The 19,351-nt window shown below is 39.0% G+C and overlaps 1 protein-coding gene across 22 annotated transcripts in view; it reads left to right on the top strand.

The window, feature by feature from the left end:
* PLCB4 (phospholipase C beta 4) overlaps window positions 1-5,562 on the top strand; it is a 396,811-nt gene extending 391,249 nt beyond the window's left edge. For 11 of the 22 annotated variants that reach the window (XM_074406252.1, XM_074406255.1, XM_074406243.1 and 8 more), the window contains one exon: window positions 1,509-4,107. In XM_074406252.1, the coding sequence (XP_074262353.1) occupies window positions 1,509-1,643 (135 nt within the window). In that variant the 3' untranslated portion in view covers window positions 1,644-4,107. Of the gene's footprint in view, window positions 1-1,508 lie in introns of all 22 variants that reach the window. The other 11 variants (XM_039479588.2, XM_039479587.2, XM_010343767.3 and 8 more) reach the window with 2 other exon arrangements.
* The last annotated feature ends 13,789 nt before the right edge of the window (window positions 5,563-19,351 follow it).

The raw sequence follows: 19,351 nt of genomic DNA, 5'->3' as shown, positions 1-19,351 counted from the left end.
CAACAAGTTTGACTAAAGAATGTAAATGTGCTCAGAATTACTCATCACTACAATAGTGGTGTATGCCAGAGCTAGAGAATACAGTTATCTTGTGTTGCTAGTTTTGGAGCTGAAGTACGTAATTTTAAAAAATCACTTTGAGTTTTATCCTAATACATAGCTAATTCCAGCCACACCAGAGTTCTTGCATTAAATTACTAGATTAGTGATAAGTGTGTTGATTGGATTGTATTGGGAGGGTTTTGGCTTTTTGTTCCAAAAATTCAAATTATGCCTTTTAAGGTCTACCACCCACGACTGATACTTTGAGTCACAAAAGCTTGGGAAAGTATAGAACATGAAAAGTCTTGAGACCTGGTAAAGTTTAATGAGATTCAAGGAAAAGACATTCAAGATACCATATCGACGCTTCCGGCAAGCAAAGAATTTGGACTTGAATTTTCGTGTTAGGCTTTGCTTTACAAATATGTCCTGTTCAATTGCAAATTCAGTCCCAGATCTTTCTAGTATACATTTTTTGGCATTTAAAGGTGAGAAAGCTCTCAATTCAGTTTTTCTGTACAATATAACACTGTCATGGGCACCATGCGAAAGATACAGTGACTTCATTTCTTCCCTCATAAAAAGGCAAGATCTGGAACTGTATAGCATAGCTGCCTTCATAACCAGGTAAACATTTCATCAGCAAGAACAGTTCTCTGTCTCCAGACAATTCAAACTTCTATAACAATCTTCTAAATAATTGTTACATCCCAAGACTTTTTTTCTAAGCCAGAAATAAATTTAAACATTCTCCCATACTATTTCCCTCAAAGGTTTCTTTCTGTTTTCCTGTGGCCCTACTCCTAATCAGTGTCCCAGATCTCCCTTTCCAAAGCAAGGCATGGAGTGGACTCAGTCCATTAGCTAAGCCAGCGTTGAGGGCACTGGCAGAAATGAACCAAGCATCAGTATGTTTTGGTCCTGATTCTGGATCCTCACCTCCTAAGTTATTTGTAAGCCACTTTATGGCCTTGCCTACTTGGTCAGCCAAGTATTCACTTAAAACTCTGAAGGTCAGGGATGTTTTTCCTACTTGAGTTTTTTCATAGACCTCCCAGCTATACCGTATATCTCATCCGTCTTGACATGTACCATTGCAAACATTAACAACTCCATTACTGTCACACACTTGAGTCTCAAAAATTGATTTTTGTCATCAATCCTATCATTTAATAAAGACAGGTAAAAGGTTTTGCTTAAAGGTCAGGTTTTCCACTTACTGCCACAGAAGAGAGGCACAGTCTGGGGATGACAGGCATTGGCTGTTTGTTTTGTTTCTTTTTTTTCTGTTGAGATCAAATAGGGGAAAGTTTGTCACTGAGGGGTGTGTACATGTTTTATCCTTAGCTTTTTGCTTTTCTGTATATGGTTTTGCATTCATTTCTCAAATTCACTTCAATATTCATTTATTTTATTTGTTTTGTATGTATGACTCAACTTTGACATTACTATTTTTGTACAAACAGCTTTTGAAATCCTGTCATGCAGTGTCCCAAACGCAAGGTAGGACTGAAACTCTGATAAGCAAGACATTGCTTTCCTTCTCAACTACGTCCATATTCTCTGTGCAGTCTCCATTGATGAGTCACATCTGGTCATAACATATATCTAAAGGGTTTGGATTTAAAAGATTGACTATTCCATGCTTGGATTTCTGATGTCATATTCATACCAAAATGTCCAAGTCTTCAGGGAATTAATTCTGAGGGTACTTGAGCCTGTATTTTCTATTGCAGATCTGGGAGACAGATCATGGTAATAAAGATATAACCAGAGCAGTGATTTGCAGTTGTCCTTTGGGCCGACCACAGCTAAGACAGGGTCACAAAGTCAGATCATTCACGAATGTTACCATGGCTCCAGTTAATTTTTGAAGCACCTACTAACCTGCTAAAAGTTTGCTGGTGTTTTTTAATGACAGAGCTATTTGAAACTCTGCATGTAGAAACATTACACAATGACTCTTGTCATGCTCTCTGCTGTCCCAACTGTCAAACCCTAATCACCCCTCATAAGTAAGTGACCGTATAATTTATTGTCCACACCAGGATAGTTTTGAGAGTGAAAGACAGCTCTGTTCATAATAGCTAGGACTACAGGCATAAACTGGAATTGCCTCAGGTAAATGAGAATGAACGGTCACCCAACTCATACAAGAACTTAGCTGTTGGAATAGTCTTGTAATGTACTCTTTTTCTTCCTTCTGCGCCATGGTCAATACTTTCTTCAGGTGCTAAAGTGGGAGAAGCACAGAGAATCACTTCTAACTATTTACTGAACATGGAAGTATTTAATTTCCAGTGCTGATAATGTTTCACTGTCATCCTTTATGAATACTGTTTGTGTCATAGTTTCATGTTTGTATATTTTTCTCCATTTCTTCATTTCTCTATTAGAGTATTACTATACTTCAGGCACATAAAATATCTGGGTAGAGGGAATCACCCATCCCAAATTTACACAGAAAGATTTAATTCTTTGGTGTTATTATATCCATCCTCACCAAAATGAAACTTAACAACAAAATAGAGAAGTAAGAAGAAGAAAATCACAGTATAGCCTGTGGGTTAAATTAATTTTGTCACAAGAATTCATTTGGAAGATGCTTCTCCTATGATCTACAGAGTTGACCAGACCCCCTCCCAGTGATTTTCCATTTAGTTGGAATATCTAAGCAGACATGAATAGTAGCATCAGAGTGCTTCAGAATCTTCCTCTGATTTATGTCTTCATAGGTCCTTGTTTCTATTTTCAAATGTCCTTTATTTCAAAGCAGCATGTCAGTAAAAAAGGAAATGGGCAATCCTCATTCCTCAAAAGATACATGCAGTGGGTTGGGCAAAAGCATGCAGGCTACCAGTTGGATAATAAAAGTTGAAGTGTATTATTTGATTTTTTCCTGTGTTGCCAAGCAAATATTTCTCACCAGATGCTGCCGCCATCAGACCCGCTTTCCTCTTCTCACATTAGCTGGTTGTCTTAGTGACAGTCTGGACTCATGAGATTGAATTCACCATTGCTTACCTCCTGGTAGTCCACAAAAGTTACCCTAGAGAAGTAAGAGCCCACAGAGATAGAGTTTGCACAATAGGATTCCTGAAAACCTGCATGTTCCTGTGACATTCCGTTTACAGAAGACTCCAGACAATCCAGTGTAATATGCTCTCACCTGAACTTCTCTATCAATTAGTTTCTTTTCTTTTTTTTTTTTTTTTTTTTTTTTTTTTGGGATGGAGTTTCGCTCTTGTTACCCAGGCTGGAGTGCAATGGCGCGATCTCGGCTCACTGCAACCTCCGCCTCCTGGGTTCAGGCAATTCTCCTGCCTCAGCCTCCTGAGTAGCTGGGATTACAGGCACGTGCCACCATGCCTAGCTAATTTTTTGTATTTTTAGTAGAGATGGGGTTTCAACATGTTGACCAGGATGGTCTCGATCTCTTGACCTCGTGATCCACCCGCCTTGGCCTCCCAAAGTGCTGGGATTACAGGCTTGAGCCACCGCGCCCGACCTTATCAATTAGTTTCTTAGGGAAATACTTTTAACTAAATTTCAGGCTATTTAGGAAATAAGTTGTACATAAGCAATACTTATTATAAATGTGATAAAATTATATTTTTATAGTTTTAATTGATGGGGCATAGTCTAAAAATAGAGTGGTTCAGCCTCTTTTCAAGTGATTCTCCTGGCACTGTGTAAACCAGTCCTTCCCAAAATTAAATGTGCATAAAAATTTCCTGGAGATCTTGTTAAAACGAAGATTTTAACTGATTCAGTAGGTCTGGGTAGACTCCAAGATTCTGTGTTTCTAAGTAGGTCCCAGGCAATGGTGGTGCTGCTTGTGCATGGACCATACTTTGAGTAGCAAGAATGTGGTGACAAGATCATATTTATGAGAGAAGAGAGGCCAGGGTTGTTAAGTGCCTTCAGATAAGGATTTCAACACACGTAAGGCCATGTTTCTGATGTTATAGGCGAAGGAGATGCAGCAGATGGTGAAATTGGAAGCCGAGATGGACCGCAGACCAGCAACAGTAGTATGAAACTCCAAAATGCAAACTGAAGCAACAAACCCAAAAACATCAAAAGATTCACTTACAAACTTCTGAACACAGACTCCATGGATGAAACTGTTTTGTTTTGTTTCCTTTATGTGTAAACAAGATGATATCTGAAACCACAGAGACTTGGAATGTCTGACTGACTTCTATTTAACAGCTCGAGTATTGCATTTCTTTGGCCAAACAAAAGTAGCTACAAATCCACAAAAATGTACTATTCCAGTAAGGCAGAGTTTAACCATTGATAATACAACTTAAACATGTGTGCTATAAAATACCATCACAAGTAAAAGAGCTTGGTGTTAACAACTCTGCTTTGTGTTGCCTTAGGACATGTTTGAGCTGCAACAGGAAACAATAACAAAAATCAGTGCATTAGCAATTTTATAGCAAGTGCATGCACTAGGAAAAGAAAACTCTGTCTACAAATTTATTAGCAGAAGTGGTGGTCTGCTAGACAAATAATTTTGCAAAATTTTTCTACATCTAAGTTACCTCATCAGTAAGTGCCATGTCTCTATCATGCCATAAGAGGCTATTTTCCTGTAAAAGTTAGGGAAATTATTAGAACACTAGAAAAATAGAGCAGTGTACATGTGCCAAAGCTCATCATTACTCAAAGAAGAACTCTTGTTAGGCACATTTAAGAAAGTTTACATCTGACATTGCTTTATAGGAATTGCTTCTGCAAATTCCAGGTATTACAATTCACACCATAAAGATAAAGTGGTTATTGGCAAACGTTTGTAAATGTGACAATGTATAAAGTATTTATACTCTTTAATTCACACCGTTAGAGAGCAAAATCATCTAAGTATTGCCACATGACAAGATTAGTAAACAGGAATACTAGAACTATGTTTGCATGATGCACAAGCACCAATAATGTCTAATCCATACAGACACAGTTAACCTAATGCCAAATAAATACTGGTTAAATAAATGTATGGCACAGAATATAATTTGACTATCAAGACCTTAGCATAATGAAAAAGTCTATATATATGTGTATATGAATTATGTGGGCATTCTTGATACTTCAAGTTCTAGTTTGAAAAAAATACATAACTAATTTAATTTTACACAAAAATATTTATGCAGATTTTCAGAATTTCATATCAGGAAATGACCTTTTTATGTCTGTTAAATATCAAAACAATTTGCTACAGTGTTAATCTGCATGGTCTTTAAGCCTGCTGTAGTTGAGTTGCAGACAGTGCATGAAAAAATATTCCGCTGGGAATTGAGCCATGCCACCAAAGCCAGGAGGAGCGCATGGAAACCCGGTAGTCTAGAACTAATCAGATTACTGATTTTAGGGCACAGCACCAAATGAATTGTTGTATATGCTCGTACAAATTGATTCTGTGTGTTCCTCTGAACAAAGTGGAGAAAATGATGATACCATCGATACTGAAATTAAACTTCCAACTTCTCTAATAAAATATTAAAACACACATAATACTCGTCAGAGTATTTGCTCCCAAGACGCACTCTAGCAAATGTTTTGCCTTTTTCATATACATGATCCCATCATTATTTTCAAAGGGTGCTTATTAATACCCCCAACATGTTTTTCACTCAAATGATGAAAAACATGTAGAATCTAGTTGGCTTCAGATATAATATACTTGTTTTCTCCTATTTATGATTTGAACTGGATTCTGTAAAATTTCTCTGGTTCTTAGTTTTCTTATCTGTAAAACAGTGGAGTTAGACTACATATCTTTTGGCACTAGTATCTCACGAAAAATCATGGTTAATAAAATATGGCCACATTTGGATTGCCAATTTTTAAAAATTCTGAATGGCTTATCATCATCAACTCAAATCACATCCAAGAGCTCAGCTATGCTCACCATTCTGTAACACTTGACCGAATTCATCACTTGCCTCCTTTTGATTCTGCTTTGGAAAGGTACTACTAGTTTTTCCATTTTTCTTATTTTTTCTCTGGCGTTTCATCTTCCTAGACCACCATAAGTATTCGTATTTTCCAGTGTTATACATTGAACCAGTTTTTTTTTCTTTAATCCAGATTAATTTTAATATTTGAGACATCTTACCATTAATCCATTGTGGTAAGATTAAAATGTACACACAACTCAAATGTGCAACAAAAAGATGTGTTACCTGTTACTGTAAGTTCGTATTGCACTCAAACCCTGCATTCTCCCTTATTATGAAGAAAAATTAATTGCCAATTAGAGTAACTCAGTCTCTTTCAGTTTTCTTTAAAAAAGTTTCTTTTCAAAAAAAAAAAAAACAGCTCCTGGATTTATTTATTTTTTGAAGGGTTTTTTGTGTCTCTGTCTCCTTCAGTTCTGCTCTGATTTTAGTTATTTCTTATCTTCTGCTAGCTTTTGAGGTTTTTTCATCTTGCTTCTCTAGCTCTTTCAATTTTGATGATGGGATGTTGATTTTAGATCTTTCCTTGCTTCTCGTGTGGGCATTTATTGTTATAAATTTTCCTCCAGACCCTGCTTTAAATATGTTCCAGAGATTCTGGTACATTGTGTCTTTGTTCTCATTAGTTTTGAAGAACATCTTTATTTCTGCCTTCATTTCATTGTTTATCCACTCAACATTCAAGAGCCAGTTGTTCAGTTTCCGTGAGGTTGTGCAGTTCTGAGTTAGTTTCTTAATCCTGAGTTCTAATTTGATTGCACTGTGGTCTGAGAGACTGTTATGATTTCCATTCTTTTGCATTTGCTGAGGAGTGATTTACTTCCAATTATGTGGTCAATTTTAGAGTAGGTGTGATGCAGTGCTGAGGAAGAATGTATATTCTGCGGATTTGGGGTGGAGAGTTCTGTAAATGTCTATTAGGTTTACTTGGTCCAGATCTGAGTTCAGGTCCTGGATATCCTTGTTAATTTTCTGTCTCATTGATCTAATATTGACATTGGAGTGTTAAGGTCTCCCACTATTACTGTGTGGGAGTCTAAGTCTCTTTGTAGGTCGTTAAGAACTTGCTTTATGTATCTGGGTGTTCCTGTATTGGGTGCATGTATATTTAGGATTGTTAGCACTTCTTGTTGTATTGATCCTTTTACCATTATGTAATGCCCTTCTTTGTCTCTTTTGATCTTTGTTGGTTTAAAGTCTATTTTATCAGAGACTAGGATTGCAACTCCTGCTTTTCAGGGACATGTTTAATTACTTGACAATCAAATCCCCTGTTAGAGGTCCCTCCCCATTCAGGAGATATTACTTTTTTCCCCAGATGTCATCTGGATGTGAGGGAAGCCCATACATCCACTTGGCAATTGGTAGGAGCATCTCATTTCCCCATTGTTAGACAGGTCCTAACTGTACTCTACTGAAGCTTAGCAAAATGGACCCTTTCACTCCAGTGGTTCAAAGTCCCTTTTCAGCCAAGTCCTCATTCTGGGATCAGTTTATTCCTGTATTCTTCTGGGATATGCAGAACTTCTGGGTCTTTGGGGGCTGTGCAGGAACCAGAGGTGCTATCTCAGGTCCATCCATCAAAACACCTCCTTTAGTCATTTGTCAGCTACTAGGGCCATGTAGTTCCAATACCATAGATGCTGCTAAATCCAGGAAGCTTAAAATGTTCCAAAGCAATGCCCCAAAAAGCAAGTAGCAAGCAAGCATTATACTGGCCGCAGGAATATCTGGGCTTCTACTACATCTTGCTTCTCCCACCATTAGAACTTTTTGTTTCAATTTGGGAGCCAGGGCACTTGAGTCTCAATTCTTACCTTTATTCTTTCTTTCAGCCTAGAAAAGATATTCAACTGCCCATTCCTGGCTGATGGAATACCCATACAGTATTACTCTTTTCCTAAGTAGGTTACTCTTCACTTTTTGGGGGAATAAAAGGCTTAATGGGAAAAAGAAAGCCAAGTTGCCAAGATAGGGAAACATATCAGAAAGTACTGTCTTTCATCAAACCGAAGGCATTACTGATTATAGCATATACCATTATTTTGTATACCACACAGAATGAAAACACACTGTCAATTAAACTATGATACACCCTCCAGTGACTTGCAAGGGACATCCCGATTTCAGAGATGTTAAAATGAGAAAAATACATACATCTTAGAATCCATGAAATGTGTGGTATTCCAAAAAGTGTATACAAACTCCTCAACCCTAAGCCTTAAAGAGAAAACGAAGTTTTAAAGATAGGAGACAAGATAATCATTTTATCAGAAAACTTAAACCAAGAAACCATTCTGCAACCGAGTTTCAAATTTAGCAATGAGCTTCCTGGAAGGCAATTCAAAAAGGGAAAGAAATCTATCTTTCACCACCTTTATTTGGAGAATCTTCTGTTTCCTTTAGCTGTTTCTTTCAATTACATGCCTTTGATTTCTAATTCTTTGCATGTGATTCTCAAATCTACAATTCTAGCCATTACCTTTCTTTGTGGAAGCTCTGACTCTTCTTCTCATACTGTCAGTAGTTATATAGGCAGCCATGTGCATATTATATGCAATTTTTTAAAAAATAGAGGCCCTTTCTCCATCTGTTCTCCCCACGTATTTTAATAGTCCATAACTAGTGCTAAACCTTGGGGCCATCTTTTTCTGCTCCATCTCATTTCCTCTAGCACCCAATCTGTTGATAAAACTTAAAAATTCTGCCCTGTCTTGAAAACTTTTCTCTCCTTTCTTGTAACTCAGTGTTAAGAATTTTAACTAGTTACTCAGTTCCTTTGCCCTCCAAATCCCCTTTACACAGAGATTAATCTTCCCAAATGACAGCTGTAATCATATTACCATTCTGCCTGTAAATGCAGAATTCCTGTCTACTACCTAAAGAATAATGTTGAAATTAGTGATAACAGCAGTCATTTTCTGCCCCCAACATGCCTACTCATTTTAGTCAATATAAATGTATCACTATTCTTTGTTCACACACACATAGTACACATCTTTTCTAGCCACATTACATAATGATGTTCTATTAAGTCTTGAAAGGCAACCTTCAAAAATGCCATCTCCCCAAAGTTCTCTCATTCTCCCATGCAAGAAATAATCTGCCCTTTTTCATTTATCCATTTATTCTTTAAAAGCTATTTAAGCATAAGACTTTTCCACGAGTCCTGATTAATTTCTTTTCAGGCTTTGTTCAGTTGCTTTTCAAAGAACAAGTAGTCAGTAGCCATCAAATGGCTAAGTTATTTTCTATGAAGTGAAATAAAGGATTTGTAACTATCTGTGTAGCCTCTTGGGCAGGAAATGCCTTTGAAAACCGAAACGAAACCTAAAATAAGCTTTTTTTGCAAAGTATCTTTTCAATTCCAAGAAAAACAATTTTCCTGAATACTTATTGTTAGCATACATTTAAAACATTGCAATGATCACAGTGACCATCAGGCATTTAACAGTGTGGACCCGTCAACATTAAGAGATTATGGAGAGTGAAGAGCAACATTAAGAGATTATGGAGAGTGAAGAGGGAATACACCTATTATTTTATTGTTGAGGTTATCTTAGGGATGCCTCATTCAAAATCCTAAATAGTTTCTCCTTCATCATCACTTGTGTAAATCTAACAGATGGCCACACTTTTCTACAACACTTCTTTGATGCTTGGCATTGAACAGAATCTCAAGCACACATTTTAATAATTGCATCTTTAATGTCACAATAAATCCAGGTGGTGCCTCTGGGATGAATATTTATGAGCCATCTTCTTTAATAATATTTTGTGGAAAACGTTCTGCTCCATAGGTTAGAATAATGAAAAAATATTATGGGAGGGAGTCGGGAGATGGTTAAAATAGCAGCGTCATTGCTTTTACATTGAAAAATAGGTGTCTACACTATACTTATCTGAATAAATGATACTGTGCCTCTTCCACTCCTATCCTCTCCTAGAATTACCTTCTTGGAAGTTCAGGATGAGGGGCAATTTCTGAAGTACTTGATCCTGGAAATTTTTGAGTGTTCAGCACAATAAAATTAGGAAAAATTTTCAATGAAGGCCAATTTAATATTGTGTACCTAATGGCTTGCACCAGGACCCAATAGCTTTAGGTGAATCCGAATGTACCAAAAACAAAGCAGATGAAAAAAGGATTTGACTCTCTGTCATTTTGGAACTTTGATATCATATAATGTGAATGAGCAAATGTTATATTGATCCATCAAAATTGCTTACCCTTTTCAAACAATTCATGTATTTTCTCAGAATTCGCATGCAGCTTTCAATACTTCCATCTTTTGTTTTTCCTTAGAACATTCTTGGTGTTTTGTTAGGGTGTGGTATTTATAGCACAGCATATTGAACCCTACAGACTATACCCCTGTATTATGAATTCACTTAGACCTCAAATAGCCATATAAATGGTTATATTAGACATATCTTCAGCATTGAACTAACTTTATTTGTTCATGGATCAAATATTTATTAGAAACCCACTCTTATCCTCTCCACCTTTGTAACCCAGTTCCAACTCATTCTGCTTGCCACACAGCAGCCAGTAAGTAGAGAGACAAGGAGTTAGATACAAGGAAGGCAACTGTATTTAAAAGAGCTGGAAAACTGAGAAGATGGCAGACTAGCGTCCTGAGGTACCATCTTCTGTCAGGACTCATTTCAGAGTCTTTTTATGTTAAGGGCAGTGGGAAGAGGAGGGGTTGGGATCAAGAGGTGACCCGCAACATCTGGGCTCCAAGAGTCTAAGGAGGTTGGAAACTTCTTTGTGTTTGGTCAAGTCACAATGTTCCTATAAATCTTTAGCAAAACATAGTTAGTTGTTTACATACTTCCTCTTTAATCCCAGAGTACAAATACAAAATTGCTATTGTTGTATTTTATCTCTGTGCTCAAATTAGCCTAGCCTATGTGCAGGAACAGGTAAAGGGCCCTTAAAGAAAAATGGGGTCAGTTATGTTAGCTCTTTCACTGTGTCACTGTTACACACTTTCAACTTTTTTTTTTTTATACCAGTAATGTACTCTATTTTAAAAACTTACCAACAATTTTAGCTTTAGGCCATATTCATGTGGCAGATGGATGACATCCAAGACCCCAATTTTTTATACACAAAATTATTTAGAACAGTGTATGAAATTACCCTAAGGCTATGAGTATATAGTGTAATGAAATATAAATATATTTTCTGTTTAGACTTGGATCTCATCCCCAAGCTATCTTATTATGGATTTGCAGATATTCCAAAATCCAAAAACAATCTGAAATCTGAAACACTTCTGGTTCCAAACATTTTGGATAAGGAGCACTCAAGCTGTAGCAGCAAACTTGACACAAGTGGAGGCACATTTTTCTTTCTTCCCTTTGAGTCTCTGACACTCTCATGAGAGCACATGGGAAGGCTGGTCTGCTGGCAGGTATGGTTGACTTGTGGAGAATTGAGTTATCTCGTCCATTTTACCAGCTGACAATAAATGTGTGAGCCTGCAGCTGAGATAAGCCACGCCTTTCCCAGAGCTGTGGGAACACCCAGCCAACCCATAAACCTGTGAGAAATAGTAAACAGATGTTGATTTAAGCCATTGAGTTTTGGGATTTGTTGTTATTTCACCATAACTAGCTGAAAAGCCAAGCCCTGGGAATAGGAAGATGATAAAACAGTCTCATCTCAAAGTCCCAGAGACTGCAGCTTTCAAAAGCCACTGGAATCAATGATAGGCATAGAACATGGTTTTCTCAGTGAGTGATCCCAGCTGCTAAGTCTCATGTTTGATGTCTCGGGCATCTTGCTGTGCCCAGGTTTCTTTTTGTTTGTAACCTTCTGAGGGCCTGCTGTTCACTTCCTCTGACCTGGACTGCTGATGCTTTCAACTAACTTTATCCAAGGTCACTAAGATTTATGCCTGCTTTCCTCTAAGAGTTGTATAGTTTTGTCTCTTACATGTAGGTCTTTGATCCCTTATGAATTCTTTTTGTATATACTGTAAGGGTTCAACTCCATTCTTTGGCATATGGGTAGCTAGTCGTCCCAGCACCATTTGTTTTTTGTTTTTGTTTTTACAGAAGTTCTAGAGATCTATGGAGCTTTTGTTGAAAAGACTTTCTCAATTGAATTGTCTTGGCATCCTTGTTACATATCAGTGGATCATAAATGTGGAGATAAACTCAGTATTAAACGCCCATGATGTCCATCTGGCATTGCTTGAAGATGTGGATGACCTTCACCTAGCCAAATCCCATGTGTCTCTTCTACATGCTCTTCAAAACCTCTCTTTCTGACATAGTCAGCCATTGCCTCATTCTTGAAACACTTGTTTTTGTGTTCGTGACCTCAAACTATATAGAGGCACAAACTTCCCATGCTCCAGTCCCACCTTCTCTAGGAAAATACTTTCTTTTCTTCCTTTCATGTGAAAAGATGGATCTCAAAAATCTTTTGTCTATGATGCTTCCATCCCATGACACCCTTCCAAATCCTTCCTACTCAGAACGGAATATAGAATTTATAACCCAGACCATGTCTGTTAGCAATTAGTTCTAGACTTTCGTCTTTTACACATATTCTCATCACACCATGTAGACTGCAAGTTCACGTTATATTCCTCTTCTATTACTGCATAACAAATGACCACAAAGTTACTGAAAACCCACTTACTGTCTCACAGTTCTGTAGATCCAAATTCTGGGCACAGTGTGGCTGGATTCTCTGCTCAGAATCTCACAGGACTGAAGTGAAATGTCAACTAGGCGATGTTCTCATCTGAGGCTCAGGATTCACTTCCAAGGTTCAAATAGTTATTTGCAGAATTGATTTATTTGCAGTTATATGATTCAGGTCCCCACTTCAATGCCGGCTGTTGGTTGATCAAGGGTAGTTCTTAGCTCCTAGTAGCTGCCTAGTTCCTTGCCACATGGTCCTATATACAGATCTTCTTTACAACATGACAACGTACCCACTCAAAGGCAGCAGCAGAATCTCTTTTAGCCTTCTTCTTTCAGGAAGGATCTAGCAGTCACTTTTAAGGACTCACTTGATTGTGTCAGACCCACCCAGGATAATCTCCCTTTTGATTACCTCAAAATCAACTGGTTTGACTTACTATATCTGCAAAATTAAATGTATCTGCAAAATTATATATATGTGCAAAATTCCCCCAACTATGTCAGGTAATATAACCTAATCAAGAAAGTTAAATTTATCAGATTCACAGTTCTGCCCATGCTTCATGGGATGGGATTATTCAGCATATACGTACAAGGAGGTGGGAGTGTTAGGGCCCTTCTTAGATTTCTGCCTAAACACACACACTCCTAGCACAGACCCCAAATGTTAAAGTTAAATCTAACACCCGTATAGCATTTAGTGAGCTCTCTCATTTAATCTCCATGTTACAGGCAAAAGGAGAACATTATCGCCATTGTACAGATGTTGAATCTGAGGTAACAAAGCAACACCGTGGAGATTAAAACCCATTTATTCTCCTGTCTCCAAATTTCTTCCCTTTAGAACTACCACACTGTCATAGAGATCATCACCTCTAATACCTAAAAACCATGATCACAAAACCACCTGACATTTGACAATGAACAAAGAGCATTTATTAAAGGCACAATGTCATTTCATTGTCATGGTAACCTATTAGTACAGATTTTATCATTTCTGCTTCAAATGAGGAAGTGAGTAAGTGAGCCCCTGAGTACAGCACTTAGCACAGGAAAGGACAAATAATACAGCCTGACCAACGTGGTGAAACCCCGTCTCTACTAAAAATTGTGTGTGTGTGTGTGTGTGTGTGTGTGTGTGTGTGTGTGTGTAAATTATCTGGGAATGGTGGCGAGTGAATGTAATGCCAATTACTTGGGAGGCTGAGGCAGGAAAATCGCTTGAACCCGGGAGGCAGAAGTTACAGTGAGCCAAGATCATGCCATTGCACTCCAACCTGGGTGACAGAGTGAAATAAAATAAATAAGAGATAATAAACTCCCTGCTTTTGGTACTTTTATAAATTAAAATTTATGGATATCATAATACCAGGTATTATGAGGAAAATGCAAAAAAAACATGATCCCTGCCCTAGAAGGATTTATTCATTGATAATACATCAGGACTTGATAAATTCCGTGCATTTCTAACATTAATTAGATTTGATTTAAAGAATGCCAGTCAAAAAGGAAGTTCAGCAAGCTAATAAAATCTAAACAGAACTTTGCTTTTGAAAGTCTAGGCTAGGGGTCAGGAAACTATGTAGGACACTGGCCAAATCTGGTCTCTCGCCCATTTTTATATGGCCCAGGAGATAAGAATGGGTTTTATGTTTCTGTGGTTTGAAAAAAGTTAAAAGAAAAATATTTGGCAATTTGTAAAAATGACATGAAATTCAAATTTCGGTATCCATAAAAAAAAATTCTATTGGAACACTGCCATGCTCATCCACTTAAATGTGACCTCTAGTTGCATTTGTGTTATGACAACAGGGTCAGAGATTTGAAACAGAGACCATATGACCTGCAGCATCTAAAATATTTGCTCTCTGGCTCTTTGCAAGGAAACTTTGCCAGCCTTCAGTCTAGCCCACTTACCCGGGAGTAAAGAAGTGGGGAGGGATGGGGCTGTAGAGGCACAGTGGCAGGAAACCAACTCTTTAGCTTTGGGGGAGGAGAAGCAACAAAGGATTCTTGGATCCCTCAAAGATACATGGTTTCTGAAGTCCAGGGCGAGGAAGTGGCAGAACCTCAGATGGTTCTGCTGCCTGACTGCTTCCGAGCCTTGGTTTCTGCTGCTTTACAAATCTTTGTAGACAAAGGGAGCTGCCAAGGGTGAAGGCTTTCTTGGACATGGCACTCTTGCCCTTGCTGGATTGGACAAGAGACAATAGCCACAGTGACCTGTGGGACTGAGGAATGGGCACCTTCCCCACTCTCAGGGGATTACAGGCCCTAGTGTGATTGTGTGGTTCTGAAGAAGAAGACAAATGATGCAGCATGTCACAGTCTGTGTTCTGCACAAAGCAGAGCCTCAGACAAAAATTTGGGTGCAAGCATTTTATTTGGAAGGTGATCCCAGGAAATATAATGAGGCATTGGTGGATGGAAGTAAAACAGTAAAGGAATAATTATGAGAGTGTTACTGCTGTGGGTGACGGGCACAATCCTGCTAAGGACTCAGCAGGACAATGTAGCCCACACCTCCAAATTGTCCCGTGAGGGTAGAGACAAGTGGCATTTATCCATCAGCTTTCTCTTCTCATTGGATGGAAGTTGCTCTGGGAGGTAGTGACTCCCTAGCAGCTCCTACCTACCCCTGATCGGCCAGGCAAGCTCCTGGAGCCAGGGAAGTCCTCAGGGAGAGAGCTGCAGGTGTGTCAGGCACGAATGAGATGGTACTAAAGCTATGAGAGGTTGAGGGGACAAGGGAGTATGAGTGAAGCACCAAGAGCGTCTGCTGCAGTGGGCTCCCCTTCAAGCTTGGAGAGTGAGCAGCATTGGGAGAGGACATTCAAAGTAGACTTACTTTGTTTAAAAAAATAATGATACTTCCAGCTGCTGGAGTGTGCCAGATTTTCACATATGTGCCTTAACTTTCCTGTTAGATGGTAGACTCCTCAATGCCATGCAGAAAGACACATCCTGAAGTTTGCTTACTGGATTACTTGATCAGGAAAAAAATAGAGTTATTCGCTTTTACTCCTTCTTTTCTTTTTCACTGACTATCCTCTGGTATGGATGTTACTAGCAAGAAATAGAAACAACAACAGAAGTCCTGAATAATCTAAAATAAGGTACTCTTGAATGATCTTAAATTAATTACCAAAATCACTGAGAACTAATCACCCCTGGATCATTATTTCCCATTTTGGATATTCTAACCAATAGGACAGAAAACATGAAAGATACACAGATACTGTAATATGTGCTATCTTTTAGTAACAATAAAACCTCTAAAGGTATGACTGGGTTGTGAGCTTTGTTTAATGATTTTTTAAAAAAGGTGATAGCACTTCCAGTTGAAATTGACTCTAGCCAGCCTTCCAGATTTCAAAAGCATTATAATGGAAGAAACAGCCCATAAGTGGGTCATGAAAAATCTTGTCCATTAATCATCCGAAGGCTACCAGAGATGCATACCAGGTACCAAGAAAACCATGAGACTCTGTCTCAAAGACAGTGCACCTTTCTAAATTTTCTTCTCAACGTGAAAGTATAGTATTTGGGTTCACTGATATTTTGCATTTGTATGAGAAAATAGACCCCACTCTAAGAGCAAGGACAAAGCCACACACCTGACTTTCAAGAGACAAGAAAGATCCTTGGTAATCAGAGTCTCAATTTTATCCATCCAACAATGTCCTCATTGTTGATGTTCCAATACTCAAAGCTGCCATTGGAAATGTAATAGGGATTTCAGACTTAACTTATTCAAAGTAGAATTCCGGTTTTTTTGGTCTGCTTTTTCCCAGCCTGAGGTTAAAACTCAGGATTATCTTTGATTAATGGCTTTCTCTTTTCCCTTTGGTATAATCGATAAGTATTATCAACTCTTCCTCCAGCATATTTCTGAAATGGAATCACTTCTCAACACTACTGAGCTAACCACCCTGGTTGTAACCAATGTCTTCTCTTGCTTTGACCACTCTAACAGCTTCCTGGTTTCATTTCCATCCACTCTTGGGCTCCTGCAATCCTCCCTGCACACAGTAGAAGAATAATCTTCTTGAAGTATAAATCAGACTGTTTGTACAGCTCATCTGCTTAAAATCCCCTGATGCTTCCTTCTGCACTAAAAATAAGGGCCAAACTCCTTTCCCAAGCTAGAAATCTTCATTTGATTCTGCCCCTGCTATTCCAGTTATCTATTGTTGCATAACAAACTATCCCAAAACTGAGTGCTTGAAGCAACAACAATTCATTACAACAATTTATGGTGCTCTAGGTTGGCTGGCCTCAGCTGGCTAGTTCTTCTGCTCCACTTGGTATTGACTGGGCTTGTTTGTATGGCTGCATTGGCTGAGAACCCATCTGGGGCTGGAATGTCCAAGGTGGTTTTCCTGACACATCTGGTGCCTCAGTTGGGATGGCTGACTGGGCTGCTTGCTCTGTCTCCACATAGTCTCTCAACATTTAGTGGTCAAGTTCAAGTTTCTTTACCTGGACTCTGAATCTCAAGAAAGCAACAAAGGAAGCTGCCAGGATGGATTCTTAAAGGTTAGGCCGCCACATTCTATTGGTCTATGCTGTTGGTCAAATTAAGTCATAAGGTCAGCCCAGTCTTAAAGAGGAGGAAAGATAGACCCACCTCTTGATTGGAAGAAGGATATTAATATAAGAGAATGGGAGAGATTTGGGGCAGCCACTTTGGAAATAAGCTTCCATACCTACCTGCCTCTCCAATCTAGTTTCATACCCATCTACCCCAGTCACACTGTACATCTTTGTCATTCTCAGCAGTTGCTGAGATACCAACTGCTAGTATTCCCCACAGTATCCATCCACCCATCATCTTCCAGAATAGAACTGAATCTCAGCTAGTTTCATGGATTTCCAGAATAAATACTACATTTTGTAGGCTCCCTTGAGGAACTGTGAGGAAACCAGTGATTCATGAGAAATGCAAGAGAGTGAACTGTTCTATAAGCCAATGAGCAAAGGGCCTCAATAAGGAAATAATCAACTGTGTCAAATTTGACTAATAAGTAAGACCTGAAAATTTATCATTAAATTTGGGAACTTGGAAACCATTAATAACCTCATGTATCAGTTTGGGTTGAACCCATGGAGAAGCAGAGCTAGTAGGAGATATCTGTTAAGAGATTCGCTGCAAGGCATTGGCTTATGTGATTATGGGGGAATAAGTGGGAAAGTCCAAATTCCATAGGCGTTAGGAAGGGCAGGCTGGAACTCTCAGGCTTGTGTTCATGGGCAAATTATTTTTTTCTCCAGAGAATCATCAGCTCTGCTCTTAAGAACTTCAACTGATTGGATGAGGTCCACCAGATTATCTAAAATATCTCCCTTTCTTAAAGTTGATTGATAATAGACTTTAGTAACAGCAGCAAAAATATCTTCACTGTTTGATTTAATCACCTTTCCTAACCAAGTTAACACATCAAAGACCATCATACCTCAACAAGACCAACTTGGGTGGGTCCCAATTGAAGTGGGCTCAAGAGAATGGGAGGAAAACATGGAAACAGTGCTTGCAGACAGTTATTTCAAAGAGCCATGCTATGAATCGGTGACTGGAAGGAAATTGGATCATGGGTTAAATGGCTGCGATAGAATTTAAGACAAGACCTATAGTGGGGAGGAAGTTGAGGGTCTGGAATTGGTGGGGTTAGAAAGCCACAGCTACGGATACTGAAACCACCAAGAGGAGGGAGAGGAGGAGGAATATTAGAGAGTGATCCTGAGTCCATAGCTAACATATTCAGAGAATGAGGCATCACCCATTGTTGGGATGGGAGTAACAGTACATGGTGGCACCGAAAAGAGTAGTGGAGTTACCATCTGATGACATCAGAGAGGAAGCTGGGAGAGCAGGGGCTGTCTTAGGGAGGAAAAATAAGAGAACAGCCTGGAAAAACAACAATGAGGATTAAAGGAGACACACCCTTCAGACCCAGCGAGACTAAAGTTTGGGAGGTTACAGCTCCCTCTTGAAAGGGCTGCAGAGAAAGCAGTGTCCCTCCATAGAATATTCTGATCTGGGTTAGAGCAACCAAGGGAGGGGTATTTGCAGAGAAGTTGCAGATTTTGGGAATTTTGCTGATGACTGGTCATGAGTTCCAGAAGATAAGTCGGGTGGGAGGTGATATACGTATGGGGAGGTGCAGTTCAGAGCTATATAAGGAGGAGCTGAGGGCCTGGGCTCCTGGAATTCCCTGACAGGGTAGGGATAAAGGTCCCTGACAGGGTAGGGATAAATAGTCTGGATCGTTTCCAGATGGTGGTAGTGACGCTGTGGGTACTGAGGAGCAGATGGGCAGGGAGGGTCCTGCCAGCAGCACAATGGGTTCTGGGCCCTATTTTCCCTTTTACTAACAGGGATATGAAAGCTGGGAGCATAGGAGTTGTATCCCAGCACTTAATCTTCCAGGCCTGAGTTTCCTTTTGGGAACAGTAATGTAAATGGTGGGATACAACGGAGACATTGTTCTTTAAAGGAGCCTGGTGTAGACAAAAGTTAATGTATTTTTTCTCTTTCAGTCTTAAAGAACAAGGGGGCTTCTTGGACACAAGGAAAAGTGTTTGCTTTCCCCAGACTTATGAAGCTGTAGAAAAGTCCTTGCACTCTATTTATTGCACATAGTAATGAGGAAATGAAAAGCCCCTTGCTGCCC

This window comes from Saimiri boliviensis, chromosome 9 (assembly GCF_048565385.1).
Source record: "Saimiri boliviensis isolate mSaiBol1 chromosome 9, mSaiBol1.pri, whole genome shotgun sequence".
NCBI classification, from domain to species: domain Eukaryota; kingdom Metazoa; phylum Chordata; class Mammalia; order Primates; family Cebidae; genus Saimiri; species Saimiri boliviensis.
This window is presented reverse-complemented; position numbering and strand designations above follow the sequence as displayed.